This window comes from Leucopleurus acutus (assembly GCF_964270905.1).
Source record: "Leucopleurus acutus genome assembly, chromosome: 14".
NCBI classification, from domain to species: Eukaryota; Metazoa; Chordata; class Mammalia; order Artiodactyla; family Delphinidae; genus Leucopleurus; species Leucopleurus acutus.
The window spans coordinates 47,032,705-47,057,638 of record NC_139156.1 but is presented as its reverse complement, the minus strand read 5'-3'; the positions used below and the strand labels follow the sequence as shown (position 1 = coordinate 47,057,638).

Sequence of the window (24,934 nt, the reverse complement as noted above, 5' to 3'; positions counted from 1 at the left end):
AGGGCAGGTCTCTTAGATTTGGATTTTATACAAACTGTGAAGAGGCTAAACTATCACCCTGGTTTTCTCGTTTACCTACTCTTGCTTTTCTGGTGTTTGAACTTGCTAGAGAAACATTATTTTAAAAAGGGAATTTGCTTCAATGCCCTTAACCTATAGTTCTTTGTAACCATGTGAGAGAGCAGCCACCATGGCCACTTGGCAAGAATAAGTATTTTAAAAGGATCTGTTTCAAAACAAACCAGGGATTTCAGCTCTGAGCGCATTTCCAGCTTTGCCATGCAGGTGTTCTCTTTGCCTACACTGGGCAGGCTGCTGTGTGGGTGTCAGGGTCTGTCGCTGCATGTGCCCAGTCTCCATGTGGTGACACTCCTCCATCTTGCTCCACTCTTGCTCCAGATAACGCTCATATCCATGAGGGTCCCACCCCCCTTGCCTGCATTCATGCTTCCCTGCTCTGAGGAAAGGATAGCCTGGGCCAAGCTTCTGCCTGACCACTGCTGCTCCATCAGCTGATGTGATTGCCAACCTGGTGCTCTCTGCCTCATCACAGTCAAGGAAGAGGCCTCCAGTGATAGACTGGGTGGCAAGAGCAGACATCCGTGTGGAGTGTTGAGTTAATTTAATTTCCACCCAGCCATAATACCCTAGTGACACCAAATAAAATGGAGTAAGTAATGCATTCTTGTTAATTGAGGTACTACATTTATTTTACTGTTGCTTCTCAAAAGGTCCATTGACTTTATGTGAATGAAAATTGATTTGTACTGTTTTTGTGGTTTGAAATTTTTTTATTTAGCTTTTATAGCTAATACACCAATATGTCTTTGGACTTCATTTGAAACTAAAAGATACTTCAAATATGCTCTGTAAAGTTAGACTTCTAACATATTTCATTTACAACATCCTGTTGTCTCTTTTCCTGCTTTGGTAGTTAGTAATATATTTCATTTAATTCCATCAATTAATGTGTGCATATATGTCTAAGACCCTATGTTAGAAGCTGGAAGTGAGGAGTGATCTAAAAATGGATGACACTCAGAGTCTAGGCAGCCTGATTGAAGTAAGTGTTGTGTGAGGAACAAAGACCATGCTGAAGGGACACAGGGAAGGACTGATTAGAGGAAATGAGGGTTTCGCAGAGGAGGCATATTTTTTAAGGCATTTTTGGAGAGGAAGGGTATTCCCAGGTAAAGAGAAAGGCAAGGAGTGAGGAATGGTCTGGCGGGGTGTGAATGTAAAGAGAGAATGTGATGGGAGATAAGACTGAAAAGTTGAAGATCAGAATTGAAACGTTTTGAAGAAATTGTCATCATTTTAAAGGCAGTAGGAACTACTGGTTTGTGAGAAAGAGGAGTTAATATGATACACACCTTTGTTTTATGAGGGTCACTGACAGTGGGATCAGGTCTGGTTAGACGAGGCATGGAGATTGGTGACTGGGAAGCCAGATACTTTGTTCATATTGAGAATGGAAAATTGGGGACTCAGATTGCCATAACATAAGTGAAGTTGCCAAGATTAGCATTTGGGGCCAGTTGGTCAGCACACAAGAGATTGTGCAGGGAAAATATATTCAGTGTATTTTACAGTTTGTACATCACAGTTCATGACAGAACACACTTCAGGTATGGCATCCGCTTGCCACTTAGTATTTCAGGAGTGGAAGGAAAGGAAAGATTGCTCCCTAACTGCCTGTAGACCTCTCCAGTCTTGTAGTCCCTTTCCTCGTGAGGTCTGCGTCATCCCCTTGTGTGGTCTGTGCACCATTTTCACTAGTGTCCTTTTGTGGACAGAGGGAAAAGATAGGGGATTCCTGTTGGATGTAACATAAGTAAGACTGTTAGAGTTACCCGGACAGGTGGGGGCATAGTTGTGATTGCTGAGGATTGAGTGAGTAGTGAAGCAGTAGTAAAAACAGTACTTACCAAAAGTTGGCAGGAAATATAAAGAATCATGACAATGTCTTGAGGGGTAGACTGAAGGGTCAGAACACGTTAAAAGGGAGAATTTAAAAGCACATGTGCCTCGATGAGACAAGGTCCTGGAGAGGGTGGGATCTACTGAATCCTGTGGATCCAGCCTGAGCTCCAGATGGAGAGAGTGGGTAATCTTGGACAGGTTTCAGCTTTGCTGAGCCTGGTGCTGCTGCATCTGTCACAGGATGGGAGATAGTCTGTCACAGGGCTGCTGAAATGATTTACTTCGTGTACTTTTATCAAAATAATTAGTGTAAAGCAAATATAATTGTTGACTTTAGCCTTGGAAAGGAATAGAAATGGTTTAAGATAATGGAGAAATGTTGCAGAGAAAGGGAGGAATTTTGTGTGGTCCCCCATCTGAGAACTAATATACATGCTGACCCCCAAGTCATCCTCTTCATCCCTAGTAGTCCCAATTTTCATGTGGTTGGTAAGAATAATTCTCACTTGAGAGACATGCCTCAAAATCAGTATTGAGGGTTGTTGCTGTTGTTTTTTCTGAGAAGCAGAATTAAACATTGTTTTGATTCTATTTCATATATCATTCCTGCCATTCAGCTCATTCCAGCTGAACCTCCTCCATGGCATATACTTTACATCTTTATGCACATTACTCCCGCCATTTGCCCATTTGAAATCCTCATTGCTGAAGGCCCACGTTTGATAATTTCTCCCCTGATAAACTTTCTCTGCAAGGACTTTTTATTTCATGTCCCCATTGCATGTTTCCTTTAATTTATTCGTTCATGCACTCCCCATTTTGTTCCACAGAGAATAAAAGACAACAACGTGCTGTATGTCTTTTCCTTTTGTTCTGTGAGGGCATCCTGTGTGCTAATCTACTGATGCTTCACCTTGGAATCCCTTGGATGGAGAGCCTGTCTTACTCCTAGATCACGATGACTGGGAAGTAGGCATTCAATCAATATTGGTCTGGGTAAGCTAATGACTAGGACTATCTTCTATACCGTTTCTATCCTCTGAAATCCAGTATTCACTGCCTTCAAAATCTGGCATAAGGAAACTGCATACAGCACTATGAAATTACTGTAGTAATGTGAGCATGTGCTCTGACACCAGATACCTAAAGTAGAATCCTGGCTTCACACTAGTTGCCTCACCTACAGCAAGCTGCCTAAACTCTTTATGGCTCTGTTTTCTCAGAAGGGTTTAGAGGGAGAAGGTGATTCTGATATAGAAATAGAACTATGAGGGGGATGGTTTTTCTACAAGCTTCCCAAGATGCTTCTGATATGGCCCGTCCATTTGTTACCAGCTGCCTTGGAGAACTAAATACCAAATCCTCCACCGGGAGCAGCGACAGTGGGAGACAGTGTGCAGCAAAGAATGAGGTAGGTCATGCTCCAGGGTGTTAAGAAGGGAACTGGGAAGGTACCAGGAGACTGCTGATGGAGCCCAGAAAGGGAGGAGGAAGTGGAGGAGGGACAGACCATGCTGCCAAAGTGGTTATCATGCCCTCGCCCTCCCTAAAACCCTTCAAGGACTCAATACCTAGCAGTGATGCCCCAAGTTTGTTGCACTCAACACTAGTTCTGTATTGAATTAGTAGCAATATTCTTGGAGAGCTTACTCTATGGCAGGCACTTAAGTGCTTTGACTGTATGAGCTCACAGTTTTTACAACAACTTTATGAGGTAAGAACTGTTACTCTCCCCTCCTATTATATGATCAAACTGAGGCACAGAGATGCTGAGTAACTTGCTCAGGGCTACACAGCCAATAATGCAGTGGGGCTAGGATTTGAATCTGGGTAGTCTGCCTCCGTTTTCATTCTAACCACTGTGCTCTACTGCCTGAGAAATCATATGTGAATAAAGCGTTTTGTGTTCAAATAAATTTGGGGCTGCTAACTAAACGTAAGCATGTTCATCATTTTTCAGGACTTCTCAAAGAGTTCGGTATGCATTTCCATAAACCTACCTCAACTGTGTCCCCGTCCTCCATCTTCCTATCTCCTCTCTCCGAAGCCAACCCCTCCACTTTCCTTATCTTTTTTCAGACTTGCCTCTCCTCATTATTGCCTTCTTTTCTTCCTCACCAGTCTCTCCCTCTCTGCTGGATCATTCTTGGCAGCATACAAGCATGCTCTAGTAATCCCCTTCTTTAAAAGCTCTCCCTTGCCCCCTCCACTTTACCACCCTATTTCTCTGCTCCCATTCACATCGGCACTTCTGGAAGGACTGGTCTGGGCACAGTGTCTTCCCTTCACCTCTCATTCAGTCTTCAGTCCATTACTGTCTAGCTTCTGGCCTGTCAACACTACTCCACTTGGCCTGGACCACACCAGTAGTTCCCTGACTAAATTCCCTGCTGCTACTCCCTCCTGCCCCCAAATTCATCCACTGTCCACCAGGGGCCAAAGGAGTCTTGTTGAATGCAAGCCAATTCATGTCTGTTTATTTAAAGCACTTGAATGCCTTCCTATATCCCTTCAAATAAAAATAACTCTACCATGGGAGACAGGGCCCTACACGGTCGGGCCCCTGCCTGATTCTAGCCGTGTCCATCTCCCACCATGCCAGCAAGGATGCTGGCACTCATGTAACTTTTATTATAGCTCTTCTCCTTCTGTCTGTGGCTGTCTGGTTGCATGACTGCCCCTTCCTGTCCTTCAGTCTCAGTTCTGTCACAAAGGGACAGTGTCTCATGTGAGACAGCTCCCAGCTAAGTAGATATGACAGTTACTCCACCACTGCTGCTGCCATGTCTTGCTGTCCCTTTGTGATGGAACTATGTAGGATACTGGGAGAACTCTCCAGGGGGCTGGGGCCCTGCATCAAAAGGAGGGGGATATTGTTACTGACTCCATTTATTGCCCACAGATCACGGAGCCTGGTTATGTGGACTCCATTCTGAAGCCCGTTTACTGTGTGGAGTGAACACGGTTCATGCCTGGTCTGTTATTCCACCAGCCAGGTAAAACAAAGAATATCTCTCCCTCTGTTTTTCTGTCTCTGCCTCTCTTTCATACACACACATCCCTAAAACTGTATTCTAACTTCTTAAAAAAGGGACATTTGCCAGTCTTAAAATAAGCCAACTCCCTTTTTTTCAGTATGAGACTTAAAATTTCCAGTTTTTCTTTAGAGTCAAAGACAGATTTTAAAACACTTTTGAAGTAATTTGGGAGCAGAATCCTAGATTTTCAATTTTCCACTATTGCATGGTTGATTCATCCATAATTTGACAATCTTTAGTAAGTTGCCTTTACTGAGAGCATTCATGTAGGTTTTCAAAAAATTGATTCCCTGTCTTTTCACATTTATAATTCATTGGTTTACTTATTATTTTAAAATTTAAGGATTTATTGTTATTAACCCCTTAATTTCTAAACTCTGATTACAGAATTTAGTGACAGGCTTCAAGAGGTCTCTGAAAGCTGAATTTTTAGTATATGTGGTTATTTTTCTTCAGAGGGTCCATAGGCTTCATCAGATTCTCAAATGTATTTTTTTAATTGAAGTACAATGTTATTTTAATTACTGCTGTACAGCAAAGTCAGTTGTGTGTGTGTATATATATATATATACACACACACATACACATTCTTTTTTTATATTCTTTCCCATTATGGTTTATCATAGGATATTGAATATAGTTCCCTGTGCTAGACAGTAGGACCTTGTTTATCCATTCTGTATGTAATAGTTTGCATCTGCTAATCCCAAACTCCCACTCCATCCCTCCCCCAACCCCCTCCCCCTCAGCAACCACCACTCTGTTCTCTATGTCTGTGATTCTGTTTCTGTTTCATAGACAGGTTCATTTGTGTCATATTTTAGATTCCATATGTGATATCATACATTTGTCTTTCTCTTTCTGATTTACTTCACTTAGTATGATAATCTCTAGTTGCATCGGCTTACTAAATATTAAATGATGTCATTACCATAGGTACAACTTGAATCCACAGGTTTGGGAACAGGTTCTGTAAATGCAACTCAACTGGGGAGAATGAAGCAGATGAGTACAGGGTACTGGGCCAGAGCCCCCCAGTCTCAGTGCTCAGCGTGCTTTACAGGCAGAAGTCAGTACGTTTTACAGATAGAATGGAGGGTGCTGTTAAATGGAAATTGGAGGGCAGAACGTCAGTAGACGTTCATTGCCAACTAATTTTCAGAGAAAAATCACATCTGCAGGTCTTAGTTTTGCCAGCAGGTGGCAGATGCGGCTCATGAGCTGGTTTGGGGCAAGGACTTGGCCAGAAGCTGAGCTTTGCCACTATTACTGGCTAAGAGAAGACAGCCTCCCTTTCATCATGTGAAACCCCTTTGGTCTTTTCTGCTCTTTTGATAGCCTGGCAGCATTTTCTCTCTAGGTCAAAGTCGGCAGAATTTCAGGGCTGTGGTGAGGGAACTCAGGACCATAAAGTACACTGGTGTTCCCACCAATCTCCTCCTAGCCTCAGTTTCTCCTCTGAATGGGGAGCATGCAGCTAATTCCTTTGTTACTGAGTTGTTGTGAGGAATCAGTCACTTCGTATTATTTTCTTTCTCCTTGAACAGAGGAAGGCAATATTTCACCTTCTGGGAAAGCTTGTCACCCAGCATCCAGTGCTGTGATGGCACTGGTCCTGGGAGCAGATGCAGGTAGCGCTCTCCACTCGTCCCACCCCTCAGAGCTCTGCAAGAGAACTCGGGCTGCTGATGCTGCTGAAGGCCCTCGGCAGCCACTTGTCCTCTTGGCTGGTGAGGCCAAAAGTGACCCAGCAGCAGACCAGTCATTGGCCTGCCTCACCACTGTTAAGAGTTACTAGTTGGCCTGGGCCTGTAGGCTTGCACCTTAGAGTGCAGAGCCAGCACTTCTGGGAGCACTGAGACCCTGGCATTTAGAGGATTGCTATCACATGATAGTTTATACCTGACTCGAGGTAGATGGGTGGTTGGGCCTGAATGACTTCTCCAGAGACGATAGTCGGAAATTGGGGCACTTTGTTGACCCCACTCCGCTCAAAACCACTGCAGTTTACGGCTGGGGGTAGTGAGGGGTGATAGGTAAGGACACCATGAGCAGGAGCAAGTGATGCTGGTGCTAGCACTGCCTGTGCCCCAGAGGCCAGTCCTCTCTGCTTAGAGGTGGCTTCTTTGGTGCCCCTGAAGGCCCATCCTGTGGAGCTCTGGCCCAGGCCTGGACTGTGTGTGGCGGCAGCCACGGAAAGGTTTTCTTGAAGGATTTACCCCCGTGGAGCCTTGAAGTCTGAGGATGAACTGGAGGACGAAGGTAAGCAGTCAGGGAAGGGAGAGGGGTTAGCACCAGCTCGAGGGGAATTTGCTAGGGAGATGGGCACAGTCTGAGGCGTCTGTACCTGGAGGACAGAGAACAGGCACTACCTATCACCTTGGCTCACCTTTCCTTTAGAGGCACACCTTGTCACCCTGCACACTCCCGGGGTGCAGAAGCAGGGAGTGCAGCACCCTTGCTGAGCTCTGACTCACAGGCTCTGGCTTTGGAGCAGAGCTAGAGTCAAGGGAAGGAAAGCAGGTTACAGGGGAAGGCCTGAGAGGAATTCCAGGACAGACACAAGCTGCAGAGGCCCAGGTGGCCCAGAGAGGGAGCAAGCAGTGAGGTAAGCCGTCCTGCCCAGAGCACAGAAGATGGAGCTGAGAGCACAGACATGTGGCTAAGTCCAGCTTCAGTGACCACGGCAACAGCTCCTCTGGGACCTTTGCACCCCACTTCTGAAGGCCCCACGCCATTCCACCCATGGGACACCTTGAGGACTCCCAACCCTGCGAGAAACAGGAGAGGTCAGTTGGTACCCTCACTTCGCATGCCCATGAAGGAGTCAGGCATCCAGGCATCATGCTTTCAGGGCAGATTTAATAAAGAATGCAAAAAGGTCCTGGTGAGCTACTCAGATCCCAGGTGCCACCTGTTTTGGCAGCCACGGGACTGTCCCCCCTGATGCCTGCCATACCCTACTCAGTCAGAGCAGCATCCAGCTCCAGAGCAGGGCTCGGGCTCCCGACAGGGGGTGTCAGGACTGCTCTCTCCAGCTGGCACCAGACCTCCTGGCACCACTGAGGCCCAGGGCCAAGCTGCAGAGGCTCTGGTTCCTCCCGAGGCCGCGGGAGGTTGGGGAGGGCAAGCTGAGCAGCAGCACAGAACTCTCCCCACTCCTTTACTTTGGTGCTCTGGCACCTTTTGCCCCAGCAGTCAGGCTTCCCAGGGTTGAAAAAAACTCCTCCATTTCCTTCTGCAGCAGCTGGTTCCTCTTCTCTGCGTCCTCCCGTGCCCGCTCCGAGTTCCTCAGCTTTATTTCCAGCATTGTGTACTTTTTCTTTTCCTGGTCTAGTTGTTCTTCTAGCTGTAACATTCGTTTCCTCAGGTCGGCACTACCTTCTTCGAGTCTTAAAATTCAAGAAGAAAGACATCATTTTAGACTTGGGCCTGCTGGGTTTGCCAAGAAAACTCCATTGTCAGCAGACACTTGATGGGGCAAAGGAGCTGGTAAGGCCTGGGACCAGGGGAAGGATGTGTGCGGGCTCAGACCCGGTGCTGGGTGAGGCCGCGCGGACTGCATCTCCTCACAAGACCCTGGGGCTTTCCCCCAAGCCAGTTGGGCTTCATCCCCGAGACCCTCCCCCCTCAGCCTTTGGCACCAGAGGCCAGGGGCCTTCCTGAGTCCTCACTCAAATACGAAGACCACTTACTTACCCTCCCCTCCCAGCCAGCTGTCCTGCTGAGGGATGGACTGCCATCTGGCAGAGAACAGGACTGAGCCCTGCACCGAGAGGGAAGCAGGAAACTGTCCTCACGTTTGCTCTTCTACGAGAAGCTTCAGGCAGAGACAGACAGCAACTCACAGGAAACCCCATTCAGGTTGTCACTTCATCTTCCATCTCTCGGCCTTCACACCTGAGCCCAAATGTCTCAGCCTCTGGGAAGCTTCTCTTGATCCTCCCCAGCATATAACCCACATTACTGCTCCTTTTTGCTACCACAGAGCTACACCTCAGGCCTCTGTAGAGGTTAACACATCTATCTTTTCAACCAGACGACCCACTCCTGTGAGACATGAGGGACTTGCTGCGCCTGGCTCCTAGGAACTGACCTGACTACAAGACACATGACTGTGGGCAGGATCCAAACTTCACTGAGCCCTGGTGTCTCACCCTGAAAATGCAGGGGACGGCCTTCCACTTATGCACTATAGCTACGATGGACCAAGGAGACCACGTGTGCACAGCATACCACCTGGCACATGGTGTACCTGAAGCAAATATCCATTCCCTGCCCCATCCAGGATGAGGCCTGGGCCTTCACCCTCAACCACTGAACACAGAGCATGGAGGAGGGCTAAAGTCTGGAAGAAGAGAAGGATGCCCACTTTCACTACTTCGATATAGTACTGCAAGTCCTAGACACAGCAATCAGACAAGGAAAAGAAATAAAAGGTATTCAAATTGGTAGAGAGGAGGTAAAGTTATTACTTGCAGACGACATGATACTATATATAGAAAACCCTAGGGCTTCCCTGGTGGCGCAGTGGTTGAGAGTCCGCCTGCGGATGCAGGGGACATGGGTTCGTGCCCCAGTCCGGGAAAATCCCACATGCCACAGAGCGGCTGGGCCCGTGAGCCATGGCCGCTGAGCCTGCGCGTCCAGAGCCTGTGCTCCGCAACGGGAGAGGCCACACAGTGAGAGGCTCGCGTACCGCAAAAAGAAAAAAAAAAAAAAACCCTAAATACTCCACGCAAAAACTACTAGAACTGATAAACGAATTCAGCAAGGTAGCAGGATACAAGATAAACATATAGAAATTGGTTGCATTTCTTTATACTAACAATGAAACAAACAATCCCCTTTAAAATTGCATCCAAAAAAAAAACAAAACAAAAAACCTTACGAATAAATCTCACCAAGGCAGTGAAAGACTTACATGCTGAGAACTACAAAACATTAATAATAAAGGAAATTGAAGGTGATTCAAAGAAATGGAAGGATATCCCATGCTCTTGGATTGGAAGAATATTGTTAAAATGGTCATAGTACCCAAAGCAATCTACAGATTTGATGCAATCCCTGTCAAATTACCCATGACATTTTTCACAGAACTAGAACAAATAATCCTAAAATTTATATGGAACTGTGAAAGGCCCAGAATTGCCAAAGCAATCCTGAGGAAAAAAAACAAAGCAGGAGGCATAGCACTCCCAGACTTAAGGCAATATTACAAAGCTAGAGTAATCAAAATAGCATGGTATTGGCACAAAAACAGACATATGAATCAATGGAACAGAATAAAGAGCCCGGAAGTAAACCCACACACCTATGGTCAAATAACCCTCGACAGAGGAGGCAAGAATATACAATGGGGAAAAGACAGTTTCTTTAGCAAGTGGTGTTGGGAAAGTTGGACAGCCTCATGCAAATCAGTGAAGTTAGAACACACTCTCACACTATACACAAAAATAAACTCAAAATGGATTAAAGACCTAAGACGTGACACCATAAATAAAACTCCTAGAAAAGAACATAGGCAAAACGTTCTCTGACATAAGTCATGACAATGTTTTCTTAGGTCAGTCTCCCAGGCAACAGAAATAAAAGCAAAAATAAACAAATGCGACCTAATCAAACTTATAAGCTTTTGCACAGCAAAGGGAACCACAAACAAAACGGAAAGACAACCTATGGAATGGGAGAAAATACTTGCAAATGATGTGACCGACAAGGGCTTAATTTCCAAAACCGCTCATACAATTCAGTAACAAAAAAGCAAACAACCCAGTTGAAAAATGGGCAGAAGACCTAAATAGACATTTCTCCAAAGACGACATACAGATGGCCAATAGGCACATGAAAAGATACTCATCATCACTAATTCTTAGAAATGCAAATCAAAACTACAATGAGGTAGCACCTCACACTGGTCAGAATGGCCATCACTAAAAAGTCTAAAAATAACATGTTGAAGAGGGTGTGGAGAAAAGGGAATCCTCTAACACTGTTGGTGGGAATGTTAAGTTGGTGCAGCCACTATGGAGAACAGTATGGAGGTTCCTCAAAAAACTAAAAATAGAGTTGCCATATGATCCAGCAATCCCACTCCTGGGCATATACCCAGACAAAACTCTAATTCAAAAATATACATGCACCCCTATGTTCATAGCAGCACTATTTACAATAGCCAAGACATGGAAACAACCTAAATGTCCATCAACAGATGAATGAATAAAGAAGATGTGGTACATATATACAATGGGATATTACTCAGCCATAAAAAAGAATGAAATCATGCTATTTGCAGCAATATGGATGGACCTAGAGATTACCATACTAAGTGAAGCAAATCAGAGAAAGAAAAATATCATATGATATCACTTATATGTGGAATCTAAAATATGACACAAATGAACTTATCTATGAAACACTCATAGAGAACGGACTTGTGGTTGCCAAGGGGGAGGGGTGGCGGTGGGGAGAGGGATGGATTCGGAGTTCAGGATTAGCAGATGCAAACTATTATATATATAGGATGGGTAGACAAGGAGGTTCTATTGTATAGCACAGGGAACTATATTCAATATCCTGGGATAAACCATAATGGAAAATAATATGAAAAAGAATATATGTATAACTGAATCACTTTGCTGTACAGAAGAGATTAGCACAATGTTGTAAACTAACTATACTTCAATTAAAAAAAAAAAAAGCATGGAGAAGGGAGAAAGTCTTCCTTCACCCCAGCCTCCTATCTGGGGAGCACAGGGCATAATGTCAGAAGACCCTCCCCAAGGCAGGGGCAGCAGGCCCCCCATGAGCCCCCTTCACTGCTTCTCCTCCCGTCCAGGGCCCTCCTTTGCCAGGTCCTCCCTGCCCCTTGGTGCTCCTGAGCACAGCCTCCACGCCACTCCTTGAGGGACCTTGTCCAGCCTCAGACTTGAAGCACTTAAAGCACTCAGTGTGCTGACAACCCTCAATCTTTATCTCCCTCAAGTCCACTCAGAAACTTAATAAGTATCTCCAGCTTAACAGACCCTCAGCTGAGCTGCTGCCCTCCTTCCCCAAGTCACGCTCCTATAGCCCCAGTCTCCTCGGCTCAGTGACCACCTTCTTCCAGATACTCGGCCAAAACAAAAATGGTGTGTCTCAAGTCAGTTCTTTTTCTCACCACCACACCTGATCACCTGGAAAAACCCAAACATATTCAGAATCTGGCTGCTTCTCCCACCTCGTCTGCTGCCCCGTAGGTCCGTGCCGGCCACAGGTCTGACCTGGATGGCCATGGCCTCCTGACTGGTCTTTGTCTGCCTCGTCGAGCGCTCCTGAGCACAGCAGTCAGTGCACCTCATCAAAGTGACCAAAGTCCTCCAGGTCCTCCAGCAGCTTCACATCTCACTGGCAATAAAGTCAAAGCATCACTCCTGCCAAAACGCCTTGCCGCCTGCCCCACCCCGACTCCGCCACGCTTTCAGAGCTTGCCCAGACACTCTGCCAGTACACAGTGGGGCAGGGACTCGAACCCATAGCCTGCCAGGCAACAATACTGCATTTCCCCTGAGAACCCCAGCCTCCAAGGTGAAAGATCTAGAAGCTCAAGTCAGCTCCACAAACAGCCGAGAAAGTGAGATGTTGATTCTGACCCCCTCTGAGGCTGCCCTCAGACAGTGTCTGCCGAGTAACCCTTCCTGTACACTCTGAGCTCATCTTCAGCAGTAATCACCTTCCGGTGAATCTGCAGGGAGCTCCTGCTATTACCTCTGCCTGGTAAATTCCAACCCAGTGCTTACATTGTGGGTTTTCTCCACAATTTTAAACTCCGGAGTTTTACTCACACTGTGTCCTTTCTCCTCCTTGCTCAGCTCAGTCCTATCGGTCCTTCAAGTCCTGGCTCTGACACTGCCTGCTGTGACTTCCCCCAAGGAGGGGCTGCTGCCCTCACGGCCCCTTTCCTGCCATCCTCCTGCCGTGAACACAGAGACTGCACACACCTGACACTCCCCAGGTGCCCAGGAGACAGCTGCCAGCAGAACAAGAGGGTCAAATGCTACCATTCCAGCTCCCTGTGGGAATCCCAGGCTCAGAAATAGAAGCATGAATCCCTTCCACCTCCACTGTCTGATGGAAAGAGGAAGCACTCAGAACCCAATGAAGCCCCCTGCTAGTGGGTGGGACATGGGTTCATAGGTCTGATGCGTAGGCTGATGCAAGGCCTTGGGCAAAAGGAGCTAAGGGGTCTGAGATGCTGATGGAAGCACCGCTCACTGTCCAGTGTAGGCTTTGCTGGTGATTTTAATTGGGAAACTCGGCCTCAGAGCTGGAAAATGCCCTCTGCACAGGGAGGCTGGAACCAGGGCCCATCAGTGAACAAGCCTGCAAGCCTTAAAGGGTGGCACGAAGAACTTCCCTGGTGGCACAGTGATTAAGAATCCGCCTGCTAATGGAGGGGACACGGGTTCGAGCCCTGGTCCGGGAAGATCCCACATGCCGCAGAGCAACTAATCCCATGTGCCACAACTACTGGGCCTGCGCTCTAGAGCTGGCGAAGCCACAACTACTGAAGCCTGTGCACCTAGAGCCTGTGCTCCGCAACAAAAGAAGCCACTACAATGAGAAGCCCGTGCACCGCAACGAAGAGTAGGCCCTGCTCGTGGCAACTAGAGAAAGCCCATGGGCAGCATCGAAGACCCAACACAGACAAAAATAAATAAATAAATTCATATATATTAAAAAAAAAAGGTGGCAAGAGGTGTCCTCTGTGACCCAGCGGAAGGGAGGGCTTGGCTCGGCAAGGCCAGCTCCCTCCTCAGAGAAAATCGGATTTCAATCCAGAAGAAGTCCTCACTCTACATCAGGTCCAACCATGGGCAGTCAACCAGGCTGGCCTGGGGCCTGCAGTGCACGCGTGCCCTGCCCCAGTCCCAGTTCCTGGGCTACAGGACGTACCTTGGGGGCCTGCCTCCTCCCTGACTGAGGGCCCCAGAAGGACCACCACTCTGAGCCTCTCCATCAAAGGCCTCTGACAGCATGCCAGCCCCTCAGCTCCTGAGCTTTCCCAGACATAGGATCCCCACTCCTCCACTCCCAGCCCTGTCCTGTGGGCATTGTCCCAGAAAGGTGGCTCCTGGGCGCTGGCTGCTCTGAGCCCTGCCTCCAGGAGACTTTCTTTCAGAGCCAGAGGCTGACTGTCCGGAACGGTGCCCAGTGAGCTGGCTGGCTGCAAGGGCCCTGCCCGGGCCAGGGAGCGCCCACCTCACACTCACCCAGCAGCTGCAGCCCTTTACCTTTTCACACTTGTCTCATACTCAGTCCTCTGCCGGCACAGCTCTGCCCGGAGCTCCGTGACCAGGCCCTGGAGAGCCTCAGTACGGTGGGCGAGGTCCTGGGTGGGGCTGCCTGGGTCACTGGGCTCACTGCTGCTGATGCAGGCACCCACCCTGTCCAGGCCGTGGTCCAGGTCTGGGGATCTGCACTCCTCGCTGCTGCTGGGGACAGGGGAGGGCTCGAGGGCCCCCTCAGTGTGGAGGGAGCTGCAGGCAGAAGAGTCACTGGCCCTGCACGCTGTGCAGCTGCTGACCGAGCCCCTGGCTGAGGCCTCGCAGGAGGAGGCCCCAGACCATGGCATGCTGGCCACGCTGGGCGTGCTGGGAAAGGGGCTGGGCAGGGGCACGTTGTCATAGGTGGAGAGTCTCTGCTCGGAGCCTGAGTCCTTGAACCGGTCTCCCGATGAGGCCCGGCGGTGGCCTCGCAGGGAGGACAGCCCATTCATGAGCCAGTTCCCTCCGGAGGAGATGATGGGCACCTCCAGGGATGAGGTGCCCACCTTCGGGCTCCCCGACCGGGACCCTGACTGCCGGAAGGAAGACCTCCAGTTGGGCAGAGTCTGCACCTTCTTCCCAGGGGTGGCAGCAGGGCTGCTTCGGCTACCCAGGCCTGTGGGAGAGGTTCTAGGGAATGCCGCCACGGCAGCCCCATCCAGAGAAGAGGCCCTGTGCGAGGGCAGGCCAGGGGCACTGGGGCTGCCGGGCTCTGCCTGGCTGTCCCTGGTGACGACCTCGGAGCCCCATCCCACGGTGCATGGTGGGCTCCCACGTGGGGAGGCTGGCGCTTCCGTGGTCCTCGAAGTGAAGAGCTGGCTGTGTCTGCGGATCAGGACGGTCATCAGGTGCTGGACCAGAGAAGTGCCTGCCAGGAAGAAGGAACAAGAAGAGCCTGGCTGTGAATACCTCCAGTTCAGGCTCTCCAGACCAGTCCAGGGAAGCTGCAGCTCGAACCCAGGGTGCCCAGCCCTGATAGTAGCCCCAAACCAGGCTACTCCTCAAGTGAGGACTCAACGAGAGCTTGCCACGTGCCGCCCCAAAGGAAAGGACGGCCACCACCCCCTCCAAATCCAGGCAGGGACATAAGGACCATACCCAAGAATCCCCCTCCTCCAATGTGGGCCCTGGAGCACAGAGCAGCACTGTCCCTTCGCACCCACTCCACCCGGCTGGCGGGGGGACGAGCAGGCACAATGCCTGTTAAGGCTGCGGGCTGAGCCAAGGGCAGGCTGGGACTGGAAGCCAGGACCTGGACGGCAGGGCCCTCTCGGCTGCCCCACATGCTGCCCACAGTGGCCGTGCCTGACCGTCCATACTCTGGGAGGCACAGGGCTCTGGGACACAGAGTAGAGATGTCTTACAGGTGCGTGTAGGCACACATACACAACCCCGTGCACACAGACAGATGTACACGGCTGCCCCCCAACGTGAACAGCCCCCCACACATGCACACAATCCCTCTCTCCAGGCCACAGCCCCTGAGATGCAGCCTGTGGCATCTGTGGGGACTCGGTTCCTGAGGCTGTGGGGTGGGGGGAGGGGTCAGTGACAAAGGGAGGTGGTGCAGAGGGACCATGGTATCGATCCTGCTGCCTTGTTCCCTCCTCTTGTCCTCAACCAAATACCAGAGACTGGGGAGGCTTCTGCGTGATGAGGAGGGTGAAGTACTTGGGTGGACCCTCCCACTAGAAGTAACTTGAGAATCGTGGGGAAAACTAAACAATCTTTAGTCTAGAAAAGTAGGTGATGCAGAAGCTCAGCAAGTCAGTGGGGTGAGCATCTGCCCTCAGACGTTTGCACAACCTAGCAGGCGGGAGCTCTGGGGAGACCTGCCCGGCAGGCCAAGGGCGTGCCAAGCGAGAGCATCAACCCCAACGGTCACACCCTCGGCTGGGGGCGGTGAGGGACAGCTCCACAGCCCACTGTGCCCCTCCCCTAGGTCACGCTCAACAGGAATGGCCCCTCTGCCCTCAGCCTGCCTGGCGCCGGGGGCAGCGGGCTCCAGCTGGCGTCGGGTGGGTCCTGTGTGAGTCTCCGCCGGCATCTGCGCTCAGCCGGGACTGGCTGCGGGTTTCCTGCCTGTGAGCGGCTAGGCTCTCACACTAACCCTGCCAGCACAGTCTTCCATGGGGTCGCCAAGCAGGGCTCTCATTTCCATGCCAGCCTGCACCTGTGCCCTTTGAAAAGTCGGGCTGACGGAGTCACCTTGCCTCTCCTGGCCTGTCTCCTCATCCGTAAACTGGGGCCAGTAACCACAGCGCGGGCTGCTTGTGAAGATTAAAATATGGTGGTAGAAGTAAAGTACTTAGCAGAGGCCGGGGCGTGTTAAAAGCAGCTGCTGTTGCTGCTATTTTTTTTAATCATTATTAGTCTTCATTATAGAACGGAATATTCCTAGGGTTTGCAAAAGCTCTGACATCCAGAAGAAGCCTGTGACAATTACTTAATCGAAAATTACTTTAGTAAAGCAAAAACATCTGTGTGTGTTCAAGGGCAAGTGCACTGACCTTTTCCACACCCGCCCCCCAGCCTCTCTCACCATTCTAACTGCACCTTATGACCCCATCCATAGGGCAAAGCTCCTTTTCCTCTTAGAGCTGACCCCATGGGGGAGGAGGCGGTGAGGAGGTTCAGAGAGGCTGCTGCCTAATCCCCAGGGATGGAGCCGCCCTTCCTGCCGGGCTGGCGTTGAGGATGCTGAGGACTTGCCCAGGATCAAGGTGAGCCCAGAGCACCACGCACACCCCCACCATTACCTTCCATGATGGTCACTGGGTCTTCTATCTGCGGCCGAAGTATATTAGGTCCAAAAACGGTTGCCAGGTTCTGGACGCTCATCTTGTTGACATCTGAGTGGGACTGAACTTCATCCAGAAACCTGCAATGTAAGGAAGAGACAGTTGGCAGAGAAGCAAATCCTGATGCCAGATCTACTGGGAGCTGCCTGGCCCCCATGCTCAGCTGCACCCACATTTCCACAGCTGCTAAGCACAGCCAGCTGCCCTGCCAGGCTTGGAAGAAGGCAGAGCTTCCCCTAAGATCTGAGAGGGCCGTCAGAAGCAAAGGCCACTGGGACAAGGGCCTGTCATGGAAGGACACATAATTGTCCCACCTGCAGTGGGGCCAGATGCCCAGGAAGGCCCAGATCCCCCCAGACACGGGGCTGGGTGAAGGCCACCCTGCATGTCCTCGCCTGGCACCCTAAGCCTAGGTCGTGGTCAGGAGGCAGACCATGGGGAGGGGATGGTGAGAGGCACGCAGAGGAGGCAGAAGGAACAAAGGCCGTATCCTTTTCCTTCAGGAATGATGTGCTCAGGACTGTAAGCTCTATGAGTGCAGTGACTGTGTTCTTCTATATTCCCCATTGGCTTGACAGACATGTGAGTGGAAGCATGACCCAGGCCACCTGACCCCCCTGAAGGGCAGGGAGCCAGAGCACAGGGGAGGGAAGCCCCACCCCTAGTCACTTACTTGCAGATATATTTGAGCAGGTTGTAATTGACCAGGGGAAGGCTGCTCACTTGTTTAGCCAACTCCAGAGTTCCCTTGGGATTGAGAGAGAAAAACAGCATTTCAAAGACCAGAAAGGAGGCCCCAGTCCTTCTCTTACTAGAGGGAGTAGGGGGTGAGAATCCGAGTCCAGACCTCCATCCACAGCCCATGGGCCTGGCCCCAGGTGACCAGAGGGCACCACCACTTCCACCTCCCTGGCTTGTGACCTCTGGGGGGAAGCAGATTTACTTTTGAGAAGCCATTGTGAGGGATGTGCCTCTGCAGGGCCACAGAGGAATGTCAGGGCCAGCTCACCGATCAAGGTACAGATATTTGCCAGATAAAGACCCCTCATCTCCCACACGGCCAGAGGGAGGGCAAACAGTCCTTCCCCAGCCGGAGCCCACCAGGGCTGCAGGCGGGCACTGCAGGGGTGGGGTGGGGGGGCTGTCCTGGGAGCAGTCTCGAATTCTTTTGGGAGGCGGCGGGATAGAAACAGATGACAGGTCTGGTTGTTTCTGAACCCCACGGCCGGCCTGGGCAGCCTGAGTTGATTGTGGGAGCAGGTGATGGAGCAGCAGTGCCTACTGGGTGGTGGCCCAGCCTGAGCTCCCTGTGCTCAGGGGCACGGCTGGGACACGGCCTGCTTTAGGAAGTACCTGCCCCTCCAGGAGACAGAGGGCCGCACACAGGGAGGGGATGCTCCAGGCACCTCGCCCCAGCGTGCCCTCCACACACAGTGGGATGTTCCGGCCCTCCCCAGATTAGGAGGTCTAGGCCTGTCCCCCACAGAGCAGGCTGCTCCAGGGCACCACCCCCCTGACACACACAGAGCAGGCGGCAGGATCTGTGTGCCATGAAGAGTCACAGAAAGTCCTGTCTCCACATACCCGCCACCAACTAGCAGGCCCACCCCCCCAGGATGGGTCCCCATGAGCCACTAACCTCCCCCTCGTCCTTGGTGAGCAGCTGGGCGCAGCTAAGGAAGTCCTCATACCTGGCGAAGGGGACCACAGGCTCGGGGAGCTCCCGCAGGTAGAGCTTCAGCAGGGAGGCCACCGTGTGCACGTCTGTTGTGCTGCAGGCAGAGGGATGAGTGTGAGGCCTGGGCGCCAGGGAACCACAGGAGTGACCAGTACCCCGGCCCACCCCCACCAGGGGCAGCCTCTGCTCTCACGTCCGTATGTGTGTGCACATGCACTGGGACGACTGGCTGGTGAACAGGTGAGCGTGAAGGGCTCCCTTCCCCTGCCCTGCTGCCTGCCCCAGGGTACTCTGGAGGGTGACGTGCAGCTGCTCCACACCGGGGAGGCAGGCAGCCAGGGGCACAGCTGTCCTTCGCCCCAAGCCTGAGCTTGCTCCTCTGCCCAGGCTCACCCTCCAACGGAAGCAGGAGGGCTGTGTCAAAGGTGCCCACCACGCAGGGCTGCTGAGCCCCTTGAAAAAGGGCAGCTGTCCCTGGGCACCTGCCACCAGGGGCTGGGCAGGTCAGAGGTCAGGCTCTTTCCCTGGCTTCTGGGCTTCTATTCACACTATGGATGCCCCATTTCCAGCACCCCAGAGCCCCGTATGTGCACTCCCAGCCACCAGTCTCCTGCTCATAGCTGGGAGCTGCCCAGGCTGAAGTGGGCCCTGTGGAGGGCAGCAGCCCTGGGCCTGTTTGGACTCTCGGTTCAGGTCCTGGACTGCAGTCTTGGCACCTCCTCCAAGCTTGCCTCCCAGGCTGGGCTAGACCCCAGGTATTTCATCTGCTTTTCTAGGGCCCTGGATTTAAACGCTGGACCTGCATTTCCCTCATGGGAAGTGCTCAGGAAAGATGGGCCTAGGACCAAAAGAACATGGCTGTGCCATTAAGGTGCCACCTGGCCCTGGCTGTCCAAGGCTGGTATCACTGAGCCAAGCCCTGGGGTCCCTTCCGCCCTGGCATTTGGAATTCTGGGGTTCCACAGGGCTACATACACCTCAAACTCACGCCCCCAGAGCCCCTCCCTTCCTCAGGACTGGTGGCTCTTGGTGGCTCTCCGTCTGGCCAGTGGAGCAGCCCCCATCTGTGCCCCCACCTCCCCTCTCCAGCCAGACATGCTGCCGCCCACGGCCTTCAGTGCCTTCTCTCAGCCACCTCCTCTGCTGACCCATCCATTTCCTGGGTGCTTAGGTCCCCAGTGAGTACCCAGCCTTGAGCCCAATGCCCCTTCTCCCACCTGGGGACCCCATCAGTTCACTGCCAGCCACTGTGTGAGCAGGAGCCCCAGGAGGATGCGGGGAGGGATGGGAAGCCAGGAGGATCAGCTGCTGGCCTTCGGACAAGGGCCAGCCGTTATGTCTCCCCCGATGGAGGAGGTGGAAGCATTTCTGATCTGGGCAAGTAGACGCAGAGTGGCCCCTCCATGCTGCAGACCCTGCCTCCGCGTCCCTGCCCAAAGCCCCATCCTGGCGGCTCCTGGCTGCCCGCGGGTTCCAGTGCTTCTGCGTCTGCGAGCTTGGCCCAGCCCTGACCGCCTCACCTTCTTTCTCCCTCCCTAGAAATTCACTTCCTCCCTCTCTCCCCACTCCCCACAGTTGACCCAAGGCTGCTTCTGGTCACTTTCTCCCTAAACTCCCCTCAGACCCTCCCCTTCAACACACACCTGCCTGAGTCCAGCCCCAAGCTCCCGCACTCAAGGAGAATGTTCGCAGCCCACAGCACAATGGGTGCCCACCAGCCTGTGAGCCCTTTCAGGGCGGGTGTTGTCACCCGTCCCGCTCCCTCTCCCAGGAGCAGGCGAAGGAGGGCAACAGCTGGAGACAAGGGCTTGCCCTGGGGTCCAAATCAGCTTCTGCCCTCGCTGTTGCACAGCAGGTAACCCACCGTGAGGCAGATAACCCCCATTGCCTCAGTTTCTCCATCTGCAGGATGGATCTGGTAATGCCGCCATTCCCCTGCATCTCTTCATTCCCAAAGACCCCCTCAGCCCCACTGACACCAATGTCCATCCAGAGCACAGCTGTGGTCTCCTGGCCCCTACACCTCGCTCCCCTACAGTCTACTCTCCACGCGACAGCCTGGCCCATCTTTCCCATCCCAGCCCAGTCAACAAGCACTACCTCCCTGGGGGCCGGGCTGCCTGCTCTGGGAGCCAGGAGCACGCTGTGCTCTGTGCTGTGGGCCAGGCCAAGGGGAGCTTGGTGATGGGAACCCGGGCTGGTTCCCTGAGTGCATTTATTTGTCATCTGTCCTGGCCACGTGAGGGCAGGGCCTTGTCTGTTGTCTGTCCTGTTCACGGCCACTCCCCCACACCTACCAAGCACTCTCCCTCAATGGATGGGTGCAAAGTGATGTAAGAAGAGTTGTTGCGAGAGTCACCAGAGCCACCAAGGTGGGGCATGGGGGAGACCGTCCTCGAGATGCTCAGCAACAACACGGACAGGGCTGGGAGACCTGCTACAGGCCAGGGACTAGAGACCAGGGTGGCAGGAAGGGACAGGTGTGGTGACTGCGGCTTCCAGGCCAGGTGGGGCTCTGTATGGAGGAGCGAGTCCAGGACTGGAGGCCGGAGTTCACGGTGCAGAGCGTGTCTGTGCACATGGAGCAAGCCAGCTCGGTCCCGGATGGCCTCTGCCAGCGTGTGGGTGAGGGGAGCAGCCCTGGGACAATCTCGTCAGGAAGTGGAGAAGAGGAGCCTTGGGACGCCTGTGTTGGGGGTGGGCACAATGCAGGGCCAGAGGAGATACCAGGAAGTGGGAGAGAATGGGGTCAGATACCCCGGGAGAAGCTTCCAGAAGGGAGAGGCACTCAGAGCCCGGGCCAGCTGTGGCAGTGCAGGGAACACTGTGGAGAAGGGTCCTGGAAAGGTGGGTGGAGCCCCGGTGTTCAGGCTGAGGACGGGCAAGCGTGGGTACGGGAGAGGAGACCCTACGTGAGAGGCTGTCAGATGACAGGAGGGAGAAACAGGATGGTTCTGGAAGGGTGAGCAGGCTGAGAGAGGAACTTTCCTGGAGGGGGGAATGTAGGTGGAGGGCAAGGGGCTCTGGGAAAGAGGCCAGGATCCAGCTGGGCAGAGCCCACCTCTGGGCATCTTGGGTGAGTTACATGGGGTCTCCCAGCCTTGGGTTCTAATCCATAAAATGGGCATATGACCATTGAAGAAAAGTCTGTAAACGCAGTGAGGGCAGGGCTAGTGTGGGATGCTCCAGATGGAAGCAGGGGGTCAGGGAGGGAGAGGGAGGGCGGGGGAAGAGAGGCTGAGGAGAGGTTGAGGTTGGAAGGTGCAAAGGCGGGGGGGGGGTCTGCCCTGTGCCCGTCATGCCACTCACCCTTGCTTCTGCCCCCACCCTGGCGTGGGGTTCCCCTTTGCCACTGGCCCCTAAATCTGGTTGCTGAGCAGAGTCACTGGGGACTTTTATACATGCAGATTTCCACTCCTCATTCGTGTGTCTGATTCCACAGGAGTGCGGAGGGCGGGGCCTGGAACCTGGATTTTTGGTAGCTCCTGGGGATCCGGATATACTGTCTTACCGCCTGATGCCAACTCGGGAGATAGCTGCAAACACAAAATCAGATCTGGCTGCTGCCCTACTCAAACTGTGCCTGGCCTCCTGGGCCTCAGGACCAAACCCAGCTCCCTGGAGTGCCTTCCTCGGCTTTGCCCCCCCCCTGCACAAATGCTCTGTGCAAGCTGCGGTTCCTGAAGGCCTCAGCCTGGGTCCTCTCCCCTTCTGGCCCACCTGCTAAATACCCACTGGAGAGGCAGAGGCCTTCAGACTCCCCCGCCTGGCAGCCCTGAGTCCGACCTCTCAGCAGTGTGGGGCAGGCCTTCCCTGGGCTCCTGTCTCTCCCTCTGGACACTTCTACTCCTCTTCCTGGGATCACCTCCAGCCCATCCTCCAAGATGGGGCTTCTCAGGTTGTCCCCTTTCCTCTCTTCTCCCTCATGCCCTCCCAGGTGCACTCACCTGCTCTCACACCCTATTGTTGCCCTGTTGAAACAGAGGACACCCAACCCCACACCTGTCCCCAGAATCCTCTCCTTGGTTCTGGAACCGAGTGTCCCTCTGGCTACTGATCACATCACTTCCGTCAGATTTCCCACCAGCACACCACACTCAGCTCCTCAGCACCTTCCCAGTGACGGGGGGAGCAGAGAAAGGAGAGGCCGTGGTCGCCAGGGGAGTGCTCAAGGTGTGGGGTCAGTGGCAACTGGGGCTGTGGTCCCTTCTCTAAAAAACCTCAATGTCAAGAGCAAGTTTCCAGGAACCACAGAGAAGCATTATTTGAAGCAATCTCCAACCCTAACCCACAGCCACACAGGCACAGGATGGAAGAGGCTCGGCTGGCAGAGGTTCAGAGTGGACCACAAGCTCACTGAGATTATAAATAATGAACTACAAGCTCAGAGTATCAGATGGAAATTCACGAGGCTCCAGATGAAGGAACCCCTGTGCCCTCCTGGGTAGACCCCCTCTGGGGAGTGGTGATCAGTCCCAGGCTCCACATGTGAAAAAGGATTTGACAGACTCTCCTGGCTGTGGTGATGGGTCTGGGCAGATGCTGGAGGGGCTGGAAGTGTTCTGCCCCGAGAGGAAAAGATCTGAAAACGCCAGGGCTGCCAGCAGAAACCTGTGGACCTATCCTGCAACAGAGGGGCCCTCGTCTGTGAAGGCAGATCTGAGAAGAACGGGCAGAAGCTCCATGGGGGGCCAGGGCTGGCTTGATACAGAAAGAATTTTCTATGAAAAACTGCCCCATAATGGAGATACCATCAGAGAGAAGAGGCCCCCAAACAGCTACCTCTCCCCCGTTCTTAGCCCCTGGGCTTTAAGTGAGGCTGACTATCCCGGGGTGGAGCCCAGGACCCAGTAAGCCCCAGTGATGAGGTAGGATGGGCACTGGCCCAGGACAGGTGGAGGAGACTTGCTCCCCCGCCCCCAAAACCTGTGAGAATGTGGGGCTGGAGCCACGCCTCCATCTTGGCACCAAAGGAGCGTGGGGGGCAAGTTATCCCAAGAAAGCAGAGCCAAGAGACAGACCCTGCAGAAGGCCTGGAGCCCTGGCTGGTCCAGCAGAGGCCTTCCCCTGCTGGCGCCGGGGCGGGCTTACGGGCATCCACAGGGGATACCGCCCACGTGGAGGTGGCAGGATCCGCCCCCTAAGCGAGATGCAGGGCTGCTGCAGTGATTCTGTGCCCCGCACTCCGCCCACTGGCAGGGCTGGCCGGGCACATGCCAGTGTAGGGCGCCACCCCATCCTCCATCCTGCACCCATGCCTCTCAGCTGGCATCCTGAGAGGAGGCTATGCAGGGGAATGGACAGGTGGCCCTACCTGCACCCCTCCCGGGAGCTCACCTGTCAAACAGCGGCTTCTCCCCACAGTCGAAGGAATCCTGCAGGTCCCTCACCAGGTTGGCCTGGCCAGGCATGCGGAAGAGGCCCTCCTCGGTGAGCCCGCGCTCCCGGATGAAGTCCACACACTGCTCCACCAGCAGGGGTGCCAGGCGCGGGCCATACTTCCGCTCGTGGTGGACTGTGTCCTCCAGGCGCTGCCCAAAGACCCCTGGGCACAGAGAGGAGCTGGTCACACCCTCAGCTAGCCGGCTCGGTGGTGGGGGAGGGCGCTGGGGACAACAGAGGGCAGGGGGGGCTGTCAGGGCCAAGGGTGGCTCCCCGGTGAGGGAGCAGGTTAGAACCTGGGAGGGCAGGCACCAGGCGGCTGGGACGGGGCAGGAGGGCATAGTGGGCAGGGGCCTGGCCTGTGGAGCTTGTTCAAGCCTGAGGACCTTCAGGGAGGGCCCTCAGGGAGCACGCATTATGCATTTTATTGATTGGTTTATTTATGCAACACTAACCTCCAAATGGAAGTGGCTTGCATTTAAAAATCCAACACTATGTCCACCGAAAGACGCACTCTAGAATGTTCTTAGTGGCACTCCCTTGCAATCCCTCCAAATGGGAAACTACCTAATGCCCATGAGCGGCAGAATGAGCGGGACTGCCATGGTCTACTCATACCGTGGAGCATGGGACAGCAATGACAACAGATGGGACACAGCTCAGGCAAAAAGACAGACGATAGATGATGAGAATGCAGAATCACAACTCAGCATCACTGGTCATTAGTGAAATGCAAATCAAAACCACCTCACACCCATGAGGACGGTTACTATCCAAAAAACAGAAAACGTGTTGGTGAGGATGTCA

The 24,934-nt window shown here is 52.8% G+C and overlaps 2 protein-coding genes across 6 annotated transcripts in view; one reads left to right on the top strand and one right to left on the bottom strand.

The window, feature by feature from the left end:
- MAPK8 (mitogen-activated protein kinase 8) overlaps positions 1-2,898 on the top strand; it is a 118,003-nt gene extending 115,105 nt beyond the window's left edge. Inside the window, exons 13-14 of the transcript XR_014326731.1 lie at positions 400-670; positions 2,754-2,898. The gene's annotated coding sequence lies outside the window, so the exon portion shown is untranslated. The remainder of the gene's footprint in view (positions 1-399; positions 671-2,753) is intronic.
- Positions 2,899-8,124: 5,226 nt separating this feature from the next.
- Positions 8,125-24,934, bottom strand: part of ARHGAP22 (Rho GTPase activating protein 22) — a gene marked incomplete at both ends in the record, with an annotated part of 209,168 nt that continues 192,358 nt past the window's right edge. For all 5 annotated transcript variants that reach the window (XM_082854489.1, XM_082854490.1, XM_082854491.1 and 2 more), the window contains 6 exons: positions 8,125-8,353; positions 14,234-15,134; positions 17,026-17,147; positions 17,741-17,814; positions 18,707-18,839; positions 24,083-24,290. In XM_082854489.1, coding sequence (XP_082710615.1) covers positions 8,125-8,353; positions 14,234-15,134; positions 17,026-17,147; positions 17,741-17,814; positions 18,707-18,839; positions 24,083-24,290 — 1,667 coding nt within the window. The remainder of the gene's footprint in view (positions 8,354-14,233; positions 15,135-17,025; positions 17,148-17,740; positions 17,815-18,706; positions 18,840-24,082; positions 24,291-24,934) is intronic.